Consider the following 23765-nt stretch of genomic DNA (forward strand, 5'->3'; position numbering starts at 1 on the left):
GTCACAGAGAGTCCACGGGCCTTAGTGCCCCCCCAGCTACTATAATGCCCCAGGGGAATCAGTATGGGGGGGTTATTATATTGGGTCACAGAGAGTCCATGGCCCTTAGTGCCCCCCAGCTACTATAATGCCCCTGGGGAATCAGTATGGGGGGGTTATTATATTGGGTCACAGAGAGTCCATGGGCCTTAGTGCCCCCCAGCTACTATAATGCCCCAGGGGAATCAGTATGGGGGGGTTATTATATTGGGTCACAGAGAGTCCATGGCTCTTAGTGCCCCCCAGCTACTATAATGCCCCTGGGGAATCAGTATGGGGGGGTTATTATATTGGGTCACAGAGAGTCCATGGGCCTTAGTGCCCCCCCAGCTACTATAATGCCCCAGGGGAATCAGTATGGGGGGGTTATTATATTGGGTCACAGAGAGTCCATGGGCCTTAGTGCCCCCCCAGCTACTATAATGCCCCAGGGGAATCAGTATGGGGGGGTTATTATATTGGGTCACAGAGAGTCCATGGGCCTTAGTGCCCCCCCCCCCAGCTACTATAATGCCCCAGGGGAATCAGTATGGGGGGGTTATTATATTAGGTCACAGAGAGTCCATGGGCCTTAGTGCCCCCCCCAGATACTATAATGCCCCAGGGAAAATCCGAATGGGGGGGTTATTATATTGCATTTTATGAGAATGGACAGAACCCCCCCGGGACCAATTTGGCCAGTGAATGAGATTCAGTGACCCCTCTTATCTGCCCCATTAGCACCTCAGACCCCAGAAGCCACAACACCAGCAGGAACCAATGAGACACTTTATTTGTTGCCCCCATCCCCCCCCCCTGGGGCATCACATTGGCACAGGATACAATGACACCTCTATAGGTAGAACCAGTAATTGGGCTCAGTACTAATTAGTTGGTTCTGTTTGGGAAGATTTCATGGCTTAATTGCAAGCTCTTGTGTTGCACAGATACGTTCTGTGTATTTACAGTTTCCCAGCATTCAGATCTGCTTTGGTAATGATTCCTAGAGCCGCAGTCAGTGGATAGATTGTAAGCTCTGCTGCCAAAAGCCTGTGAGGAGAAGCTCTGATACCGTCCGGCTGTCACTTTCTATAATATGGGATATCGCTCATATGTGAAGGGACCAGAGAAGCGGAAGCCAATAAAGCTCGGACCTGGAGCAGCAGTCACCTGATTGGTCGGTAGATTTGGGTGGCACTGTGATTCCACTGATTGGCACAAAGCTCTTCCCCACGCTGAAAAGGATCTGTCGGGCGCTGCTGGCGGTGAGGGTCCAGGAGGAACGTCTGTTGGAAAAGAGTAAAGGTTCAGGCCCATTGTTACAGGGGAAACCCAATTGGACACCTCTGGTTCTGACTTAAAGGGAACCTGTCACCCACCCTTCAAAAGTCGTATATAAAAAGTCCTTTGAGGATTGAACATGAAACCCAAATTCTTTTTTTAATTAAATCATCTATACCTGTTATAAATGTATTTGAAAATCTGAGCTGTCAATCATATATTGCCTGCCCCGCCTCTATGCCGCAGGCACACAAAATGGCGCCGGCCTGCTGGCTGTGACTACTAATTCCAAGACTAAAGGGAAACTAAATTCAATAGCTGGAATAGTGTAAGTAAAGTTTATTTTGCTCTACTAACCTGATTCAAAAGGATTTGGAATTATTTCTTAAAGTGACAGGTCCCCTTTAACATTTTTAGTTTAGATGGGCGGGGCTAGTGGGGGTTTTTGGAGAAATTTCTCAATAAATCAGCCTGAAACACTACTTATTAAAGCCCCTCCCCTCTGTATTTACATGAGTACGACTCATTGGCACCAGCGCCACCAGATCAGGGGGCCCCAAACCTTTGAGCCACAAAAAAGTTGGGGAGCAACACAAGCTCTGTAGGGGCTCTGATTGGTTGCCCCGTATTTGGAAATATACATGCCTCTAAAACATGACTCCAAGTTAAAAATTCAAAAATAAGCACCTGCTTTGGGGCCACTGGGAGCAACATCAAAGGGGTTGGTGGGTAACATGTTGCCCCCTGAGCCACTGGTTGGGGATCCTTTAGGAGAACCCAGAGAAGCCTCAATCATGGCCAGATAAGTCAGTGTACTTGCATTATCATCTACTGATCCCTAGTGAGCCCTTAGGGCAGATCTTCACTGACCACCATGAGGTTTTGGTTATGGGGTGGACAATACTGGATTCCTTTGGATCTACTGAGACTCACCCTCCATCATTGCTGAGAAGCTAAACTTGGTCTATGGATGCCATGCTGAACCCATGGGGTGACCCCGCGTCGTCGTACATTGCCGCCACGCGTCCCTCTGCCGGTTTCTCATTGGATGTTGAGGACTGGTGGGGTAGGGCGTAGACTGGTGTCTCCATGTTCTCGTACGAATCTGCATCTGAAACAATAAACCAGTTCCTCGTTCATTTCCCATTTTAGTTGGAACTGGCGCAAACTGGGAGTGGGAGGTTTGGCCTGTAAGTGACGGCCCCCGAGAGACCAATGAGTTTTACCTTCCCCTTCCAATTTGCTCTCCTCCTGACTGTCTCCGCCCTTCTTCTTCACGTAGAATGATCCTTTCATGTCCTCATAGGACTGGGACCCTGACAAAAGTGCCCAAAGGTTTATTATACAAAGGATTAAGGCATCAGCCAATCAGACAGCAGAACTTTGAGTTGATTTTTACCCCAAAAGGGAAGGATATTACAGGACAAACCGGATCCGATCCACTAAGTGACCCAGCACTGGAAAATGCATTTGATTGGTCAGCGAAATTGGTAGTTACATGGGGATCTTCCTACAAGGGAAAGTGAGCAGCGCACGGAATTCTAATTATACCCGTGACCCACCGCAGGCCCGATGCCATCTCTACTGACATTATTGCCCCCCAGAACCCAATGAGAAGGAGCAAGAGTTGGGTTTTTGTGGTCTTACCCCCTGATCCATGTTTTGTTTCCTCACTGGCGTTCTCGTAGCATTCTCCATCTGCAAAAGGGCAACAAAAACATTAAGGGTGTTTCCTCACTCAGGATCAGAGTTGCCACCATCATCGCTCTCACTATTGTCTTCTTCTGTCTCTTTACCTTCTGAGCTGTCTGCAGCACTCAACTCCTGGTCAGCGTTTTCATAGGAAACTCCTGCCAGAAAAAATAATATATTGTAGCTCTTACTAGACTTACCCCTACTAGATAATATACTGTAGCTCTACAAATGTTCCATTCCCCCAGTTCCTTCACACTTACCCCTACTAGATAATATACTGTAGCTCTACAAATGTTCCATTCCCCCAGTTCCTTCACACTTACCCCTACTAGATAATATACTGTAGCTCTACAAATGTTCCATTCCCCCAGTTCCTTCACACTTACCCCCTACTAGATAATATACTGTAGCTCTACAAAGGTTCCATTCCCCCAGTTCCTTCAGACTTACCCCTACTAGATAATATACTGCAGCTCTACAAAGGTTCCATTCCCCCAGTTCCTTCAGACTTACCCCTACTAGATAATATACTGTAGCTCTACAAAGGTTCCATTCCCCCAGTTCCTTCACACTTACCCCTACTAGATAATATACTGTAGCTCTACAAAGGTTCCATTCCCCCAGTTCCTTCACACTTACCCCTACTAGATAATATACTGTAGCTCTACAAAGGTTCCATTCCCCCAGTTCCTTCAGACTTACCCCTACTAGATAATATACTGTAGCTCTACAAAGGTTCCATTCCCCCAGTTCCTTCACACTTACCCCTACTAGATAATATACTGTAGCTCTACAAAGGTTCCATTCCCCCAGTTCCTTCACACTTACCCCTACTAGATAATATACTGTAGCTCTACAAAGGTTCCATTCCCCCAGTTCCTTCACACTTACCCCTACTAGATAATATACTGTAGCTCTACAAAGGTTCCATTCCCCCAGTTCCTTCAGACTTACCCCTACTAGATAATATACTGTAGCTCTACAAAGGTTCCATTCCCCCAGTTCCTTCACACTTACCCCTACTAGATAATATACTGTAGCTCTACAAAGGTTCCATTCCCCCAGTTCCTTCACACTTACCCCTACTAGATAATATACTGTAGCTCTACAAAGGTTCCATTCCCCCAGTTCCTTCAGACTTACCCCTACTAGATAATATACTGTAGCTCTACAAAGGTTCCATTCCCCCAGTTCCTTCACACTTACCCCTACTAGATAATATACTGTAGCTCTACAAAGGTTCCATTCCCCCAGTTCCTTCACACTTACCCCCTACTAGATAATATACTGTAGCTCTACAAAGGTTCCATTCCCCCAGTTCCTTCAGACTTACCCCTACTAGATAATATACTGTAGCTCTACAAAGGTTCCATTCCCCCAGTTCCTTCACACTTACCCCTACTAGATAATATACTGTAGCTCTACAAAGGTTCCATTCCCCCAGTTCCTTCACACTTAGCCCTACTAGATAATATACTGTAGCTCTACAAAGGTTCCATTCCCCCAGTTCCTTCACACTTACCCCTACTAGATAATATACTGTAGCTCTACAAAGGTTCCATTCCCCCAGTTCCTTCACACTTACCCCTACTAGATAATATACTGTAGCTCTACAAAGGTTCCATTCCCCCAGTTCCTTCACACTTACCCCTACTAGATAATATACTGTAGCTCTACAAAGGTTCCATTCCCCCAGTTCCTTCACACTTACCCCTACTAGATAATATACTGTAGCTCTACAAAGGTTCCATTCCCCCAGTTCCTTCACACTTACCCCTACTAGATAATATACTGTAGCTCTACAAAGGTTCCATTGGGTTTAACCCTACCCCTGTCTTCCCACCTGCTCCCACTCTCCATCTCACTTACCATCAGACAGATTGGGGTCCCCAACGTTTGGTTCCAGATAGGAATCTCCATCTATGAAAAGAGAAGAAAGTTAAGTTCCTTCTGGGAAGTCGGGAAGCAACAAAACCACTGAGCTCCGTTGGCTCCTAGATGTTCATGTAACACAGTCAGGGGGCTCACACTCACCCTCTGAGGGCCCCAGGAAGGAGCTTTTATCTGAGAAGCAGTCACTGCCGCATTCCTTGGGGGGCATTTGGGCCACATTCTGATAGTCCATTTCTACTGCTTTTGGGTCTGTTTCTGGTTGGGAGAGAGAGACTGTGTGAGTGCCGCCCATTGTGCCCTGCTGACCCGTCTTACTATGGAGGTGCCCAGTGTGTGGGCAGATAGTAGTACGGGGTATGTACAGGGAAAGTTCTGAGTAGCGGTTTTAGTATTCTACATATAATGGATTGGTGCACCCACACTTCCTTCCCCTCCCCAGTGGAGTCAGGGAGTGACCCCCTTTATGGACTCCCCAATCCCAGCCTGTGTGGCCCTCACCTTGATTGTGGTCACGGGATCCAAAGTAGACATTTCGTTTTAAGGTGCTGACCTTGTAGAACCTGTAACACACATGGCACAGTATGAGTTAATGGGTGGGGCCAGTCTGTAAGGGGTGGGGCCAGTGCATGTTGACCAATGTGAATGTGCATTTTGTGGCTCCTTGCACGTGCTCTGTCCGTTTGGCCAAATGGTCCCATGTAGAGCCGCCATTGGAGGAACATTCAGCCGTCGCTGGACTTTGGCCACTATGGGAGGGACCTGTATGGACTTGCTTGGCCACCTACCTGCTCTCTGCTTCCCTGGAACCAGCCTCTTCCTCTGTATAAAGGGAAAGAATATACCGACGTTATCCGGCAGCCTGCTGTGACATCATCATTCCCAAATGGCTTGAAATGACATCATCACAGCTGCTAATTACCTCATGACATCATCACTGTGCAACACCCAGCTCCTAATGGCCCCATTGGTATTATTGCCCCAGCTGTATTAGGGTTACCCTCGATTCCCCATTTTATAACTGCTCTCATTGCCAATCTCATTGTACATCACATTATGGCATCATTTTTCCAGCAATCTTATTATCATGCTGTATTTATATACAGAGGTCACTTCCTGTTCCTGTGTGCTTACAATCTAACGTCCTATCACAGTCACACTGTGGGCAAATTTATCAGGCGCCAATTACCCTGCTGGTATGGGAGGAACTGGAATACCCTGTACAACACAAAGGTTTAAATATAAATACCCACACAGATACCTGCACAGGTACCATGAGTAGTATGAGTGTGCACTCACTCTGACTCCACAACATGTAACAGATGGTGATCACTGAGCAGAATCCCACGTAAGCCACGGCCACGGCCACAATGATCCAGTAACTGCCCTTCAGGAACATCTCCATGCCTGGGCAAGAGAAACGTGAGTGTGAGTGTGTGCTGCTCGTGTATGTGAGTGTGTGCTGCTCATGTATGTGAGTGTGTGCTGCTCGTGTGTGTGAGTGTGCGTTGCTCGTGTATGTGAGTGTGTGCTGCTCGTGTATGTGAGTGTGCGCTGCTCGTGCAAGTACATTTCAGTGAGATGAGTGCACGCTCTGTGAGTGGGACTCACCAGTGGGAGTTGGCAGGGGCGGGGTCACATTCAGCCAAATTCTTGATTCCATCCCATCTCCGAAGCAGTGGTACATGCCCAGGTCCTGCCGGCTGGCAGAGGGGATAAGCAGATAGGGGACCCCTTGGATCAGTGCCGCCTGGTGCAACATGGCGCCCGTCCCCCTTTCCACACTCAGGATGGGCTGTGAGTCTCGGAACCAGGAGATTTTGGTCCAATTGTGAGTCAAATTGCAGGAAAGTGCCAAACTCTCTCCAATGGCGAACTCCTGATTCTGTAAAGTGGGAGCTTCTGGAACAGAAAGATAGTGGGGTTACCCTCATACCTGGCGAGAGGTGCACCAGGGTAGATAGAAATGCCCAGGGTAAACAGAAATGCCCAGGGTAGATAGAAATGCCCAGGGTAAATAGAAATGCCCAGGGTAGATAGAAATGCCCAGGGTAAATAGAAATGCCCAGGGTAGATAGAAATACCCAGGGTAAATAGAAATGCCCAGGGTATATAGAAATCTCCAGGGTAGAAAGAAATGCCCAGGGTAGATAGAAATGCCCAGGGTAGATAGAAATGCCCAGGGTAAACAGAAATGCCCAGGGTAGATAGAAATGCCCAGGGTAAATAGAAATGCCCAGGGTATATAGAAATCTCCAGGGTAGAAAGAAATGCCCAGGGTAGATAGAAATGCCCAGGGTAGATAGAAATGCCCAGGGTAGATAGAAATGCCCAGGGTAGATAGAAATGCCCAGGGTAAATAGAAATGCCAAGGGTATATAGAAATCTCCAGGGTAGAAAGAAATGCCCAGGGTAGATAGAAATGCCCAGGGTAGATAGAAATGCCCAGGGTAGATAGAAATGCCCAGGGTAGATAGAAATGCCCAGGGTAGATAGAAATGCCCAGGGTAAATAGAAATGCCCAGGGTATATAGAAATCTCCAGGGTAGAAAGAAATGCCCAGGGTAGATAGAAATGCCCAGGGTAGATAGAAATGCCCAGGGTAGATAGAAATGCCCAGTGTAGATAGAAATGCCCAGGGTAAATAGAAATGCCAAGGGTATATAGAAATCTCCAGGGTAGAAAGAAATGCCCAGGGTAGATAGAAATGCCCAGGGTAGATAGAAATGCCCAGGGTAGATAGAAATGCCCAGGGTAGATAGAAATGCCCAGGGTAGATAGAAATGCCCAGGGTAAATAGAAATGCCCAGGGTATATAGAAATCTCCAGGGTAGAAAGAAATGCCCAGGGTAGATAGAAATGACCAGGGTAGATAGAAATGCCCAGGGTAGATAGAAATGCCCAGGGTAGATAGAAATGCCCAGGGTAGATAGAAATGCCCAGGGTAAATAGATTACCAGGGTAGATTTGGCTAAAAAACCCTTCCCTTAAAGAAAAACATGAGCAGTTTTCTCTGTGATCTGCTGGATCAGCTCCATTTGGAAATGGACTCTAGGCTAAAGGTGAGGCCCCTTCTTAGAACATGGCACATGAATGCCCAGGAAGCAGAAGGACTGTACCTACTGGGGAGCTAAGGACCAGTAGGTCCTACATGGCACATGAATGCCCGGGAAGCAGAAGGACTGTACCTACTGGGGAGCTAAGGACCAGTAGGTCCTACATGGCACATGAATGCCCAGGAAGCAGAAGGACTGTACCTACTGGGGAGCTAAGGACCAGTAGGTCCTACATGGCACATGAATGCCCGAGAAGCAGAAGGACTGTACCTACTGGGGAGCTAAGGACCAGTAGGTCCTACATGGCACATGAATGCCCAGGAAGCAGAAGGACTGTACCTACTGGGGAGCTAAGGACCAGTAGGTCCTACATGGCACATGAATGCCCAGGAAGCAGAAGGGCAGTACCTGCTGGGGAGCTAAGGACCAGTAGGTCCTACATGGCACATGAATGCCCAGGAAACAGAAGGGCTGTACCTACTGGGGAGCTAAGGACCAGTAGGTCCTACATGGCACATGAATGCTCAGGAAACAGAAGGGCTGTACCTACTGGGGAGCTGAGGACCAGTAGGTCCTACATGGCACATGAATGCCCAGGAAACAGAAGGGCTGTACCTACTGGGGAGTTGAGGAGTTGTAGGTCCTACATGGCACATGAATGCCCAGGAAACAGAAGGGCTGTACCTGCTGGGGAGCTAAGGACCAGTAGGTCCTACATGGCACATGAATGCTCAGGAAGCAGAAGGGCTGTACCTGCTGGGGAGCTGAGGAGTTGTAGGTCCTACATGGCACATGAATGCCCAGGAAACAGAAGGGCTGTACCTGCTGGGGAGCTAAGGACCAGTAGGTCCTACATGGCACATGAATGCTCAGGAAACAGAAGGACTTTACCTAATGGGGAGCCTGTGGGTCCTACATGGCACATGAATGCTCAGGAAGGTAGAAGATTTGTATCTACTGGGGAGCTGAGAATCTGTAGGTCCTACATGGCATATGAACGTCCAGGAAGCAGAAGGGCTGTACCTGCTGGGGAGCTGAGGAGCTGTAGGTCCTACATGGCACATGAATGCTCAGGAAACAGAAGGGCTGTACCTACTGGGGAGCTAAGAACCAGTAGGTCCTACATGGCACATGAATGCTCAGGAAACAGAAGGACTGTACCTGCTGGGGAGCTGAGGACCAGTAGGTCCTACATGGTATGTGAATGCTCAGGAAACAGAAGGGCTGTACCTGCTGGGGAGCTAAGGGCCAGTAGGTCCTACATGGTATGTGAATGCCCGGGAAGCAGAAGGGCTGTACCTGCTGGGGAGCTGAGGACCAGTAGGTCCTACATGGTATGTGAATGCCCGGGAAGCAGAAGGACTGTACCTGCTGAGGAGCTGAGGACCAGTAGGTCCTACATGGTATGTGAATGCCCGGGAAGCAGAAGGACTGTACCTGCTGGGGAGCTGATGACCAGTAGGTCCTACATGGTATGTGAATGCCCGGGAAGCAGAAGGGCTGTACCTGCTGAGGAGCTGAGGACCAGTAGGTCCTACATGGTATGTGAATGCCCGGGAAGCAGAAGGGCTGTACCTGCTGAGGAGCTGAGGACCAGTAGGTCCTACATGGTATGTGAATGCCCGGGAAGCAGAAAGGCTGTACCTGCTGGGGAGCTGAGGACCAGTAGGTCCTACATGGTATGTGAATGCCCGGGAAGCAGAAGGACTGTACCTGCTGGGGAGCTGATGACCAGTAGGTCCTACATGGTATGTGAATGCCCGGGAAGCAGAAGGGCTGTACCTGCTGAGGAGCTGAGGACCAGTAGGTCCTACATGGTATGTGAATGCCCGGGAAGCAGAAGGGCTGTACCTGCTGAGGAGCTGAGGACCAGTAGGTCCTACATGGTATGTGAATGCCCGGGAAGCAGAAAGGCTGTACCTGCTGAGGAGTTGAGGACCTGTAGGTAGGTATATGAAGTGGAGCCATTTAAGGAGCATGAGTACCAGCCCTGATCAACGTACTTCAGCCGAACAATCTCCAGGTCAGTCCCTCGCACATTGAATCGTCCTTTCATCCTTCCATTTATTCTGAGCCATTCGGGAGATTGACCAGCCATGGCCACCCCACATGGGAGACTTATGTTACTGTTGTACATACCTGTCATATAGTGTTTCTCTGTGGGGGGAAAGAGACCCTCTATTAGATCCCACCGGGCTGTGTATATGGGGACTTCCTGTAAAGCCTATCATGCAAGCGGTGCAGGTTCACATAATGGACCAGTATCATCGCAGCTTCAGGCTTCATTCATTGGTCACATCTCGTGTCATCAAGAGATCAAGTGTTCTGCAGCCGAACCCAACACTCAGAGCGAGAACAAATGCAAGAAGGGTCGGACCTGCCGATCAAAGGGCCTCCCAGTAGGCCCTGGTGGACTCCAGCCTAGGACAATGCCCATTAACCCATCCTCATTTCAACCTGCAGAACTCTCTATATCTTTGTGCTGTGATGGTGGGTCCAGGTGCACTGGTGGGACCTAGGAGACCTAATCCAACACAGGGCAATATGTATGAGGGGGGGGTATAAGGAGAATTCTTTCCTTTTCTGAAGTGGACACGGAGGCCCATCAGGGCACAATTCCTTATCGTTCCTGCTCCTCTGCCACCCTCGGGGCACAATTCCTTATCGTTCCTGCCCCTCTGCCACCCTGCGGGCACAATTCCTTATCGTTCCTGCCCCTCTGCCACCCTCGGGGGAAACAATTCCTTATCGTTCCAGCCCCTCTGCCACCCTCGGGGCACAATTCCTTATCGTTCCTGCCCCTCTGCCACCCTTGGGGCACAATTCCTTATCGTTCCTGTCCCTCTGCCAACCTCGGGCACAATTCCTTATCATTCCTGTCCCTCTGCCACCCTCGGGGCACAATTCCTTATCGTTCCTGCCCCTCTGCCACCCTGGGGGCACAATTCCTTATCGTTCCTGCCCCTCTGCCACCCTCGGGGGAAACAATTCCTTATCGTTCCTGCCCCTCTGCCACCCTCGGGGCACAATTCCTTATCGTTCCTGCCCCTCTGCCACCCTCGGGGCACAATTCCTTATCGTTCCTGCCCCTCTGCCACCCTCGGGGCACAATTCCTTATCGTTCCTGCCCCTCTGCCACCCTGCGGGCACAATTCCTTATCGTTCCTGCCCCTCTGCCACCCTCGGGGCACAATTCCTTATCGTTCCTGCCCCTCTGCCACCCTCGGGGCACAATTCCTTATCGTTCCTGCCCCTCTGCCACCCTCGGGCACAATTCCTTATCGTTCCTGCCCCTCTGCCACCCTCGGGGCACAATTCCTTATTGTTCCTGCCCCTCTGCCACCCTCGGGCACAATTCCTTATCGTTCCTGCCCCTCTGCCACCCTCGGGGCACAATTCCTTATCATTCCTGCCCCTCTGCCACCCTCGGGGCACAATTCCTTATCATTCCTGCCCCTCTGCCACCCTCAGGGCACTTACCTTTACTTTTGGCTTTTAGCAGGAATTCATTTAGCACGTGACCTTGGGAGGTGCAGGTGTATCTCCCAGAATCCATCATGCTGAGGTTCCTCAGGAACAAGTCGGAAGGGGAGACAAAGTTCAGGTCTGTCGATTTGCTGAGCAGATGGAACTTTATCCAGTCTGTGTTGCCCCCGTCCTCCATCTTCCACTCTATTTTGAGGGGCCAGTTCATTCTCTTGCAGGGCAACAAGGTGGCACCTGAGATATTGAGAGAAGATGCACCAGAGATCATATATTATTATGGTATTTTCTATAAGACAGATGGATATGGGGGGTAATGAAATTAATTGTGTTGTGAGATACCTGGGGGGGGGGGGGCATTGAATAAATAAGGCTCCTTGTTACAGATTAATTGCCTGTGCATCTGGCGCCCAGAGGTGCCGGGTTCCCATTGGGCCCAGGTTGATTAACTATTTTGAGGCAAATGTAAACCTTCTCAGAGATTTAGGGCAAATTGAGGCTTGACCAATCAAGCTTGAGCCTCCACTTGAAGACAGAACCAGAGGTATCTTGGATACATTAGTAAATGACCCAGTTGGTTGACATTTGTGCTTGAAGAGGTTGATGGGTGAGTAGGAAAGGAACAACCACCTACAATATGGATGGACTTGGTCACAGCAACCATGAACCTACCGAGAGACCTGGAGACCCAAGGAGAAGGCAGGACATGTTGGACTGTCCATATGGTCACCAAGAGATGATTGAACTTGATTTCACAATATCCTCTAGTTCAGCCACCGCCAGATTCCTACTATGCCCTTCTGTGCCAAGATGTGGTGCCCAGATACCCCCAGCATTTAACTGCCCTCAAATCAAAGGTTTTATACTGAGGAGGCAGGAGATCCCACTGGGACACAAGTCATTACAAGCTCTCAGCTTGGCTTTACGATCATAAAAGAGAACTTGGATCAGCACATTACAGAGACCGGACTTGGCACCAGTACCGCAGCGCAGAGCCCAGCAATATGGCCAGTACCGCAGCGCAGAACCCAGCAATATGGCCAGTACAGCAGCGCAGAGCCCAGCAATATGGCCAGTACCGCAGCGCAGAACCCAGCAATATGGCCAGTACCGCAGCGCAGAGCCCAGCAATATGGCCAGTACCGCAGCGCAGAACCCAGCAATATGGCCAGTACCGCAGCGCAGAGCCCAGCAATATGGCCAGTACCGCAGCGCAGAACCCAGCAATATGGCCAGTACCGCAGCGCAGAGCCCAGCAATATGGCCAGTACAGCAGCGCAGAGCCCAGCAATATGGCCAGTACAGTAGCGCAGAGCCCAGCAATATGGCCAGTACAGCAGCGCAGAGCCCAGCAATATGGCCAGTACAGCAGCGCAGAGCCCAGCAATATGGCCAGTACAGTAGCACAGAGCCCAGCAATATGGCCAGTACCGCAGCGCAGAGCCCAGCAATATGGCCAGTACAGCAGAGCCCAGCAATATGGCCAGTACCGCAGCGCAGAGCCCAGCAATATGGCCAGTACAGCAGAGCCCAGCAATATGGCCAGTACCGCAGCGCAGAGCCCAGCAATATGGCCAGTACATCAGAGCCCAGCAATATGGCCAGTACAGCAGAGCCCAGCAATATGGCCAGTACCGCAGCGCAGAGCCCAGCAATATGGCCAGTACAGCAGCGCAGAGCCCAGCAATATGGCCAGTACAGCAGCGCAGAGCCCAGCAATATGGCCAGTACCGCAGCGCAGAGCCCAGCAATATGGCCAGTACAGCAGCGCAGAGCCCAGCAATATGGCCAGTACAGCAGCGCAGAGCCCAGCAATATGGCCAGTACAGCAGAGCCCAGCAATATGGCCAGTACAGCAGCGCAGAGCTCAGCAATATGGCCAGTACAGCAGCGCAGAGCCCAGCAATATGGCCAGTACAGCAGCGCAGAGCCCAGCAATATGGCCAGTACCGCAGCGCAGAGCCCAGCAATATGGCCAGTACAGCAGCGCAGAGCCCAGCAATATGGCCAGTACAGCAGCGCAGAGCCCAGCAATATGGCCAGTACCGCAGCGCAGAGCACAGCAATATGGCATGAGAATATATAATGGGATTAGGGGCAAAGAGTAAAGGACTGGGTCGGGGCTACAGGGGGGCTACAGTGAGGTGGGTCAGGAAAGAGGCACTTCCTGCCAATGGGACCACATTCTGCTCAGTCATAAATGCAATGGCAGATTCCACAGAGCCCAGGGTGGCAGAGTGAGGGAATTACAGAGCCCAGGGTGGCACAGTGAGGGAATTATAGAGCCCAGGGTGGCACAGTGAGGGAATTACAGGGCCCAGGGTGGCACAGTGAGGGAATTATAGAGCCCAGGGTGGCACAGTGAGGGAATTATAGAGCCCAGGGTGGCACAGTTAGGGAATTACAGGGCCCAGGGTGGCACAGTGAGGGAATTATAGCGCCCAGGGTGGCACAGTGAGGGAATTACAGGGCCCAGGGTGGCACAGTGAGGGAATTACAGGGCCCAGGGTGGCACAGTGAGGGAATTATAGAGCCCAGGGTGGCACAGTGAGGGAATTACAGAGCCCAGGGTGGCACAGTGAGGGAATTACAGAGCCCAGGGTGGCACAGTGAGGGAATTATAGAGCCCAGGGTGGCACAGTGAGGGAATTATAGAGCCCAGGGTGGCACAGTGAGGGAATTATAGAGCCCAGGTGGCACAGTGAGGGAATATAGAGCCAGGGGCACAGTGAGGGAATTATAGAGCCCCAGGGTGGCACAGTGAGGGAATTATAGAGCCCAGGGTGGCACAGTGAGGGAATTATAGAGCCCAGGGTGGCAGAGTGAGGGAATAAGAGCGCCCAGGTTGGCACAGTGATGGAATTATAGAGCCCAGGGTGGCACAGTGAGGGAATTATAGAGCCCAGGGTGGCACAGTGAGGGAATTATAGAGCCCAGGGTGGCACAGTGAGGGAATTACAGAGCCCAGGGTGGCACAGTGAGGGAATTACAGAGCCCAGGGTGGCACAGTGAGGGAATTACAGAGCCCAGGGTGGCACAGTGAGGGAATTACAGAGCCCAGGGTGGCACAGTGAGGGAATTATAGAGCCCAGGGTGGCACAGTGAGGGAATTATAGAGCCCAGGGTGGCACAGTGAGGGAATTATAGAGCCCAGGGTGGCACAGTGAGGGAATTATAGAGCCCAGGGTGGCACAGTGAGGGAATTACAGGGCCCAGGGTGGCACAGTGAGGGAATTACAGGGCCCAGGGTGGCACAGTGAGGGAATTACAGAGCCCAGGGTGGCACAGTGAGGGGAATTACAGAGCCCAGGGTGGCACAGTGAGGGAATTATAGAGCCCAGGGTGGCACAGTGAGGGAATTATAGAGCCCAGGGTGGCACAGTGAGGGAATTATAGAGCCCAGGGTGGCACAGTGAGGGAATTATAGAGCCCAGGGTGGCAGAGTGAGGGAATAAGAGCGCCCAGGTTGGCACAGTGATGGAATTATAGAGCCCAGGGTGGCACAGTGATGGAATTATAGAGCCCAGGGTGGCACAGTGAGGGAATTATAGAGCCCAGGGTGGCACAGTGAGGGAATTATAGAGCCCAGGGTGGCACAGTGAGGGAATTACAGAGCCCCGGGTGGCACAGGAGCAAGAGTACAAAAGAGTAAGAGAGAAAAATATAAAAGGGGGTATCAGAGAGGCCCATCGGGGCACAGGATCGGCTCTAGGGCACAGGTTATACCTACCCCCCATTGGCACAGTCATGTTTGTGGAGTCCAGTAATATCTCAGGGGATGAGGCCGCACACAGGCACAGGAGCAGCAGGAGATGCATCATCCATTGAGCCTCGGCAGAGACCAAACTGGAGAAGCTCAAACCTTCCCGAGTGTTCACTTCTCAGAAGCTTCTCCCTTGGGACCCAACGAGGAGCAGATGCAGGGTGAGTGGGTGGGTGAGGGAGGGACTCTGGGTGCTCTTTGCTTCCCACCAGCCCCCCTATTTGTTTGTTTGTTGTACAAGAGAGAAGGGGAAGCAAGTATTGGGCCAGAGGTAGCCGAGTCCTACTGTGTGTAGCCTGGGGAGTAGTATCTCTTGTCCTACTGTGTGTAGCCTGGAGAGTAGTATCTCTTGTCCTACTGTGTGTAGCCTGGAGAGTAGTATCTCTTGTCCTACTGTGTGTAGCCTGGAGAGTAGTATCTCTTGTCCTACTGTGTGTAGCCTGGGGAGTAGTATCTCTTGTCCTACTGTGTGTAGCCAGGGGAGTAGTATCTCTTGTCCTACTGTGTGTAGCCTGGAGAGTAGTATCTCTTGTCCTACTGTGTGTAGCCTGGAGAGTAGTATCTCTTGTCCTACTGTGTGTAGCCTGGGGAGTAGTATCTCTTGTCCTACTGTGTGTAGCCTGGAGAGTAGTATCTCTTGTCCTACTGTGTGTAGCCTGGGGAGTAGTATCTCTTGTCCTACTGTGTGTAGCCTGGAGAGTAGTATCTCTTGTCCTACTGTGTGTAGCCTGGAGAGTAATATCTCTTGTCCTACTGTGTGTAGCCTGGGGAGTAGTATCTCTTGTCCTACTGTGTGTAGCCTGGAGAGTAATATCTCTTGTCCTACTGTGTGTAGCCTGGGGAGTAGTATCTCTTGTCCTACTGTGTGTAGCCTGAGGAGTAGTGTCTCTTGTCCTACTGTGTGTAGCCTGGAGAGTAGTATCTCTTGTCCTACTGTGTGTAGCCTGGAGAGTAATATCTCTTGTCCTACTGTGTGTAGCCTGGAGAGTAATATCTCTTGTCCTACTGTGTGTAGCCTGAGGAGTAGTGTCTCTTGTCCTACTGTGTGTAGCCTGGAGAGTAGTATCTCTTGTCCTACTGTGTGTAGCTTGAGGAGTAGTGTCTCTTGTCCTACTGTGTGTAGCCTGGAGAGTAGTATCTCTTGTCCTACTGTGTGTAGCCTGGAGAGTAATATCTCTTGTCCTACTGTGTGTAGCCTGAGGAGTAGTGTCTCTTGTCCTACTGTGTGTAGCCTAGAGAGTAGTATCTCTTGTCCTACTGTGTGTAGCCTGGAGAGTAATATCTCTTGTCCTACTGTGTGTAGCCTGGGGAGTAGTATCTCTTGTCCTACTGTGTGTAGCCTGGAGAGTAGTATCTCTTGTCCTACTGTGTGTAGCCTGGAGAGTAGTATCTCTTGTCCTACTGTGTGTAGCCTGGAGAGTAGTATCTCTTGTCCTACTGTGTGTAGCCTGGAGAGTAATATCTCTTGTCCTACTGTGTGTAGCCTGGAGAGTAGTATCTCTTGTCCTACTGTGTTGTAGCCTGGGGAGTAGTATCTCTTGTCCTACTGTGTGTAGCCAGGGGAGTAGTATCTCTTGTCCTACTGTGTGTAGCCTGGAGGTAGTATCTCTTGTCCTACTGTGTGTAGCCTGGAGAGTAGTATCTCTTGTCCTACTGTGTGTAGCCTGGGGAGTAGTATCTCTTGTCCTACTGTGTGTAGCCTGGAGAGTAGTATCTCTTGTCCTACTGTGTGTAGCCTGGGGAGTAGTATCTCTTGTCCTACTGTGTGTAGCCTGGAGAGTAGTATCTCTTGTCCTACTGTGTGTAGCCTGGAGAGTAATATCTCTTGTCCTACTGTGTGTAGCCTGGGGAGTAGTATCTCTTGTCCTACTGTGTGTAGCCTGGAGAGTAATATCTCTTGTCCTACTGTGTGTAGCCTGGGGAGTAGTATCTCTTGTCCTACTGTGTGTAGCCTGAGGAGTAGTGTCTCTTGTCCTACTGTGTGTAGCCTGGAGAGTAGTATCTCTTGTCCTACTGTGTGTAGCCTGGAGAGTAATATCTCTTGTCCTACTGTGTGTAGCCTGGAGAGTAATATCTCTTGTCCTACTGTGTGTAGCCTGAGGAGTAGTGTCTCTTGTCCTACTGTGTGTAGCCTGGAGAGTAGTATCTCTTGTCCTACTGTGTGTAGCCTGAGGAGTAGTGTCTCTTGTCCTACTGTGTGTAAGCCTGGAGAGTAGTATCTCTTGTCCTACTGTGTGTAGCCTGGAGAGTAATATCTCTTGTCCTACTGTGTGTAGCCTGAGGAGTAGTGTCTCTTGTCCTACTGTGTGTAGCCTAGAGAGTAGTATCTCTTGTCCTACTGTGTGTAGCCTGGAGAGTAATATCTCTTGTCCTAACTGTGTGTAGCCTGGGGAGTAGTATCTCTTGTCCTACTGTGTGTAGCCTGGAGAGTAGTATCTCTTGTCCTACTGTGTGTAGCCCTGGAGAGTAGTATCTCTTGTCCTACTGTGTGTAGCCTGGAGAGTAGTATCTCTTGTCCTATTGTGTGTAGCCTGGAGAGTAGTAATCTCTTGTCCTACTGTGTGTAGCCTGGAGAGTAGTATCTCTTGTCCTACTGTGTGGTAGCCTGGAGAGTAATATCTCTTGTCCTACTGTGTGTAGCCTGGAGAGTAATATCTCTTGTCCTACTGTGTGTAGCTGGAGAGTAATATCTCTTGTCCTACTGTGTGTAGCCTGGGGGAGTAGTATCTCTTGTCCTACTGTGTGTAGCCTGGAGAGTAGTATCTCTTGTCCTACTGTGTGTAGCCTGGAGAGTAATATCTCTTGTCCTACTGTGTGTAGCCTGGAGAGTAATATCTCTTGTCCTACTGTGTGTAGCCTGGAGAGTAATATCTCTTGTCCTACTGTGTGTAGCCTGGGGAGTAGTGTCTCTTGTCCTACTGTGTGTAGCCTGGAGAGTAGTATCTCTTGTCCTACTGTGTGTAGCCTGGAGAGTAGTATCTCTTGTCCTACTGTGTGTAGCCTGGAGAGTAATATCTCTTGTCCTACTGTGTGTAGCCTGGGGAGTAGTATCTCTTGTCCTACTGTGTGTAGCCTGGAGAGTAGTATCTCTTGTCCTACTGTGTGTAGCCTGGAGAGTAATATCTCTTGTCCTACTGTGTGTAGCCTGGAGAGTAGAATCTCTTGTCCTACTGTGTGTAGCCTGGGGAGTAGTATCTCTTGCCCTACTGTGTGTAGCCTGGAGAGTAGTATCTCTTGTCCTACTGTGTGTAGCCTGGAGAGTAGTATCTCTTGTCCTACTGCGTGTAGCCTGGAGAGTAATATCTCTTGTCCTACTGTGTGTAGCCTGGAGAGTAATATCTCTTGTCCTACTGTGTGTAGCCTGGGGAGTAGTGTCTCTTGTCCTACTGTGTGTAGCCTGGAGAGTAGTATCTCTTGTCCTACTGTGTGTAGCCTGGAGAGTAGTATCTCTTGTCCTACTGTGTGTAGCCTGGGGAGTAGTAACTCTTGTCCTACTGTGTGTAGCCTGGAGAGTAGTATCTCTTGTCCTACTGTGTGTAGCCTGGGGAGTAGTATCTCTTGTCCTACTGTGTGTAGCCTGGAGAGTAATATCTCTTGTCCTACTGTGTGTAGCCTGGAGAGTAATATCTCTTGTCCTACTGTGTGTAGCCTGGAGAGTAATATCTCTTGTCCTACTGTGTGTAGCCTGGGGAGTAGTGTCTCTTGCCCTACTGTGTGTAGCCTGGAGAGTAATATCTCTTGTCCTACTGTGTGTAGCCTGGGGAGTAGTGTCTCTTGTCCTACTGTGTGTAGCCTGGAGAGTAGTATCTCTTGTCCTACTGTGTGTAGCCTGGAGAGTAGTATCTCTTGTCCTACTGTGTGTAGCCTGGGGAGTAGTAACTCTTGTCCTACTGTGTGTAGCCTGGAGAGTAGTATCTCTTGTCCTACTGTGTGTAGCCTGGGGAGTAGTATCTCTTGTCCTACTGTGTGTAGCCTGGAGAGTAGTGTCTCTTGTCCTACTGTGTGTAGCCTGGGGAGTAGTATCTCTTGTCCTACTGTGTGTAGCCTGGAGAGTAGTATCTCTTGTCCTACTGTGTGTAGCCTGGGGAGTAGTATCTCTTGTCCTACTGTGTGTAGCCTGGAGTAGTATCTCTTGTCCTACTGTGTGTAGCCTGGAGAGTAGTGTCTCTTGTCCTACTGTGTGTAGCCTGGAGAGTAATATCTCTTGTCCTACTGCGTGTAGCCTGGAGAGTAATATCTCTTGTCCTACTGCGTGTAGCCTGGAGAGTAGTATCTCTTGTCCTACTGCGTTTAGCCTGGAGAGTAGTATCTCTTGTCCTACTGTGTGTAGCCTGGAGAGTAGTATCTCTTGTCCTACTGTGTGTAGCCTGGAGAGTAGTATCTCTTGTCCTACTGTGTGTAGCCTGGAGAGTAGTATCTCTTGTCCTACTGTGTGTAGCCTGGAGAGTAGTATCTCTTGTCCTACTGTGTGTAGCCTGGAGAGTAGTGTCTCTTGTCCTACTGTGTGTAGCCTGGAGAGTAGTATCTCTTGTCCTACTGTGTGTAGCCTGGAGAGTAGTGTCTCTTGCCCTACTGTGTGTAGCCTGGAGAGTAGTATCTCTTGTCCTACTGTGTGTAGCCTGGAGAGTAATATCTCTTGTCCTACTGCGTGTAGCCTGGAGAGTAATATCTCTTGTCCTACTGCGTGTAGCCTGGAGAGTAGTATCTCTTGTCCTACTGCGTTTAGCCTGGAGAGTAGTATCTCTTGTCCTACTGTGTGTAGCCTGGAGAGTAGTATCTCTTGTCCTACTGTGTGTAGCCTGGAGAGTAGTATCTCTTGTCCTATTGTGTGTAGCCTGGAGAGTAGTATCTCTTGTCCTACTGTGTGTAGCCTGGGGAGTAGTATCTCTTGTCCTACTGTGTGTAGCCTGGAGAGTAGTATCTCTTGTCCTACTGTGTGTAGCCTGGGGAGTAGTATCTCTTGTCCTACTGTGTGTAGCCTGGGGAGTAGTATCTCTTGTCCTACTGTGTGTAGCCTGGAGAGTAATATCTCTTGTCCTACTGTGTGTAGCCTGGAGAGTAATATCTCTTGTCCTACTGTGTGTAGCCTGGAGAGTAATATCTCTTGTCCTACTGTGTGTAGCCTGGGGAGTAGTGTCTCTTGTCCTACTGTGTGTAGCCTGGAGAGTAGTATCTCTTGTCCTACTGTGTGTAGCCTGGAGAGTAGTATCTCTTGTCCTACTGTGTGTAGCCTGGGGAGTAGTATCTCTTGTCCTACTGTGTGTAGCCTGGAGAGTAGTATCTCTTGTCCTACTGTGTGTAGCCTGGGGAGTAGTATCTCTTGTCCTACTGTGTGTAGCCTGGAGAGTAGTGTCTCTTGTCCTACTGTGTGTAGCCTGGGGAGTAGTATCTCTTGTCCTACTGTGTGTAGCCTGGAGAGTAGTATCTCTTGTCCTACTGTGTGTAGCCTGGGGAGTAGTATCTCTTGTCCTACTGTGTGTAGCCTGGAGAGTAGTATCTCTTGTCCTACTGTGTGTAGCCTGGAGAGTAGAGTCTCTTGTCCTACTGTGTGTAGCCTGGAGAGTAGTATCTCTTGTCCTACTGTGTGTAGCCTGGAGAGTAGTATCTCTTGTCCTACTGTGTGTAGCCTGGAGAGTAGTATCTCTTGTCCTACTGTGTGTAGCCTGGAGAGTAATATCTCTTGTCCTACTGCGTGTAGCCTGGAGAGTAATATCTCTTGTCCTACTGCGTGTAGCCTGGAGAGTAGTATCTCTTGTCCTACTGCGTTTAGCCTGGAGAGTAGTATCTCTTGTCCTACTGTGTGTAGCCTGGAGAGTAGTATCTCTTGTCCTACTGTGTGTAGCCTGGAGAGTAGTATCTCTTGTCCTACTGTGTGTAGCCTGGAGAGTAGTATCTCTTGTCCTACTGTGTGTAGCCTGGAGAGTAGTATCTCTTGTCCTACTGTGTGTAGCCTGGAGAGTAGTGTCTCTTGTCCTACTGTGTGTAGCCTGGAGAGTAGTATCTCTTGTCCTACTGTGTGTAGCCTGGAGAGTAGTGTCTCTTGCCCTACTGTGTGTAGCCTGGAGAGTAGTATCTCTTGTCCTACTGTGTGTAGCCTGGAGAGTAATATCTCTTGTCCTACTGCGTGTAGCCTGGAGAGTAATATCTCTTGTCCTACTGCGTGTAGCCTGGAGAGTATTATCTCTTGTCCTACTGCGTTTAGCCTGGAGAGTAGTGTCTCTTGTCCTACTGTGTGTAGCCTGGAGAGTAGTATCTCTTGTCCTACTGTGTGTAGCCTGGAGAGTAGTATCTCTTGTCCTACTGTGTGTAGCCTGGAGAGTAGTGTCTCTTGCCCTACTGTGTGTAGCCTGGAGAGTAGTATCTCTTGTCCTACTGTGTGTAGCCTGGAGAGTAATATCTCTTGTCCTACTGCGTGTAGCCTGGAGAGTAATATCTCTTGTCCTACTGCGTGTAGCCTGGAGAGTATTATCTCTTGTCCTACTGCGTGTAGCCTGGAGAGTAATATCTCTTGTCCTACTGTGTGTAGCCTGGAGAGTAGTATCTCTTGTCCTACTGTGTGTAGCCTGGAGAGTAGTATCTCTTGTCCTACTGTGTGTAGCCTGGAGAGTAGTATCTCTTGTCCTACTGTGTGTAGCCTGGAGAGTAGTATCTCTTGTCCTATTGTGTGTAGCCTGGAGAGTAGTATCTCTTGTCCTACTGTGTGTAGCCTGGGGAGTAGTATCTCTTGTCCTACTGTGTGTAGCCTGGAGAGTAGTGTCTCTTGTCCTACTGTGTGTAGCCTGGAGAGTAGTATCTCTTGTCCTACTGTGTGTAGCCTGGAGAGTAATATCTCTTGTCCTACTGCGTGTAGCCTGGAGAGTAATATCTCTTGTCCTACTGCGTGTAGCCTGGAGAGTAATATCTCTTGTCCTACTGTGTGTAGCCTGGAGAGTAGTATCTCTTGTCCTACTGTGTGTAGCCTGGAGAGTAGTATCTCTTGTCCTACTGTGTGTAGCCTGGAGAGTAGTATCTCTTGCCCTACTGTGTGTAGCCTGGAGAGTAATATCTCTTGTCCTACTGTGTGTAGCCTGGAGAGTAGTATCTCTTGTCCTACTGCGTTTAGCCTGGAGAGTAGTATCTCTTGTCCTACTGTGTGTAGCCTGGAGAGTAGTATCTCTTGTCCTATTGTGTGTAGCCTGGAGAGTAGTATCTCTTGTCCTACTGTGTGTAGCCTGGGGAGTAGTATCTCTTGTCCTACTGTGTGTAGCCTGGATAGTAGTGTCTCTTGTCCTACTGTGTGTAGCCTGGAGAGTAGTATCTCTTGTCCTACTGTGTGTAGCCTGGAGAGTAATATCTCTTGTCCTACTGCGTGTAGCCTGGAGAGTAATATCTCTTGTCCTACTGCGTGTAGCCTGGAGAGTAGTATCTCTTGTCCTACTGCGTTTAGCCTGGAGAGTAGTATCTCTTGTCCTACTGTGTGTAGCCTGGAGAGTAGTATCTCTTGTCCTATTGTGTGTAGCCTGGAGAGTAGTGTCTCTTGTCCTACTGAGTGTAGCCTGGAGAGTAGTATCTCTTGTCCTACTGTGTGTAGCCTGGAGAGTAGTATCTCTTGTCCTACTGTGTGTAGCCTGGAGAGTAGTGTCTCTTGTCCTACTGTGTGTAGCCTGGAGAGTAGTATCTCTTGTCCTACTGTGTGTAGCCTGGAGAGTAGTGTCTCTTGTCCTACTGTGTGTAGCCTGGAGAGTAGTATCTCTTGTCCTACTGTGTGTAGCCTGGAGAGTAATATCTCTTGTCCTACTGCGTGTAGCCTGGAGAGTAGTATCTCTTGTCCTACTGTGTGTAGCCTGGAGAGTAGTGTCTCTTGCCCTACTGTGTGTAGCCTGGAGAGTAGTGTCTCTTGCCCTACTGTGTGTAGCCTGGAGAGTAGTGTCTCTTGTCCTACTGAGTGTAGCCTGGAGAGTAGTATCTCTTGTCCTACTGTGTGTAGCCTGGAGAGTAGTGTCTCTTGCCCTACTGTGTGTAGCCTGGAGAGTAGTATCTCTTGTCCTACTGCGTGTAGCCTGGAGAGTAGTATCTCTTGTCCTACTGCATTTAGCCTGGAGAGTAGTATCTCTTGCCCTACTGTGTGTAGCCTGGAGAGTAGTATCTCTTGTCCTACTGCGTTTAGCCTGGAGAGTAGTATCTCTTGTCCTACTGTGTGTAGCCTGGAGAGTAGTATCTCTTGTCCTACTGTGTGTAGCCTGGAGAGTAGTATCTCTTGTCCTATTGTGTGTAGCCTGGAGAGTAGTATCTCTTGTCCCACTGTGTGTAGCCTGGGGAGTAGTATCTCTTGTCCTACTGTGTGTAGCCTGGAGAGTAGTGTCTCTTGTCCTACTGTGTGTAGCCTGGAGAGTAGTATCTCTTGTCCTACTGTGTGTAGCCTGGAGAGTAATATCTCTTGTCCTACTGCGTGTAGCCTGGAGAGTAATATCTCTTGTCCTACTGCGTGTAGCCTGGAGAGTAGTATCTCTTGTCCTACTGCGTTTAGCCTGGAGAGTAGTATCTCTTGTCCTACTGTGTGTAGCCTGGAGAGTAGTATCTCTTGTCCTATTGTGTGTAGC

At 49.7% G+C, this 23765-nt stretch overlaps 1 protein-coding gene across 1 annotated transcript in view; it reads right to left on the reverse strand.

The window, feature by feature from the left end:
• Positions 1-784: 784 nt before the first annotated feature.
• The window catches only part of cd19 (CD19 molecule), a 30142-nt gene continuing 7161 nt past the window's right edge, over positions 785-23765 (reverse strand). The window contains exons 2-14 of the mRNA XM_031893262.1: positions 11421-11660; positions 9861-10097; positions 6496-6786; positions 6184-6291; positions 5673-5706; positions 5386-5447; positions 5029-5142; positions 4864-4914; positions 3096-3149; positions 2947-2997; positions 2526-2615; positions 2233-2410; positions 785-1304 (exon numbers count right to left, since the gene is read on the reverse strand). Coding sequence (XP_031749122.1) covers positions 2253-2410; positions 2526-2615; positions 2947-2997; positions 3096-3149; positions 4864-4914; positions 5029-5142; positions 5386-5447; positions 5673-5706; positions 6184-6291; positions 6496-6786; positions 9861-10097; positions 11421-11634 — 1464 coding nt within the window. The 5' untranslated portion in view covers positions 11635-11660 and the 3' untranslated portion in view covers positions 785-1304; positions 2233-2252. The remainder of the gene's footprint in view (positions 1305-2232; positions 2411-2525; positions 2616-2946; positions 2998-3095; positions 3150-4863; positions 4915-5028; positions 5143-5385; positions 5448-5672; positions 5707-6183; positions 6292-6495; positions 6787-9860; positions 10098-11420; positions 11661-23765) is intronic.

Source organism: Xenopus tropicalis, chromosome 9 (assembly GCF_000004195.4).
Source record: "Xenopus tropicalis strain Nigerian chromosome 9, UCB_Xtro_10.0, whole genome shotgun sequence".
In the NCBI taxonomy this organism is placed as follows: domain Eukaryota; kingdom Metazoa; phylum Chordata; class Amphibia; order Anura; family Pipidae; genus Xenopus; species Xenopus tropicalis.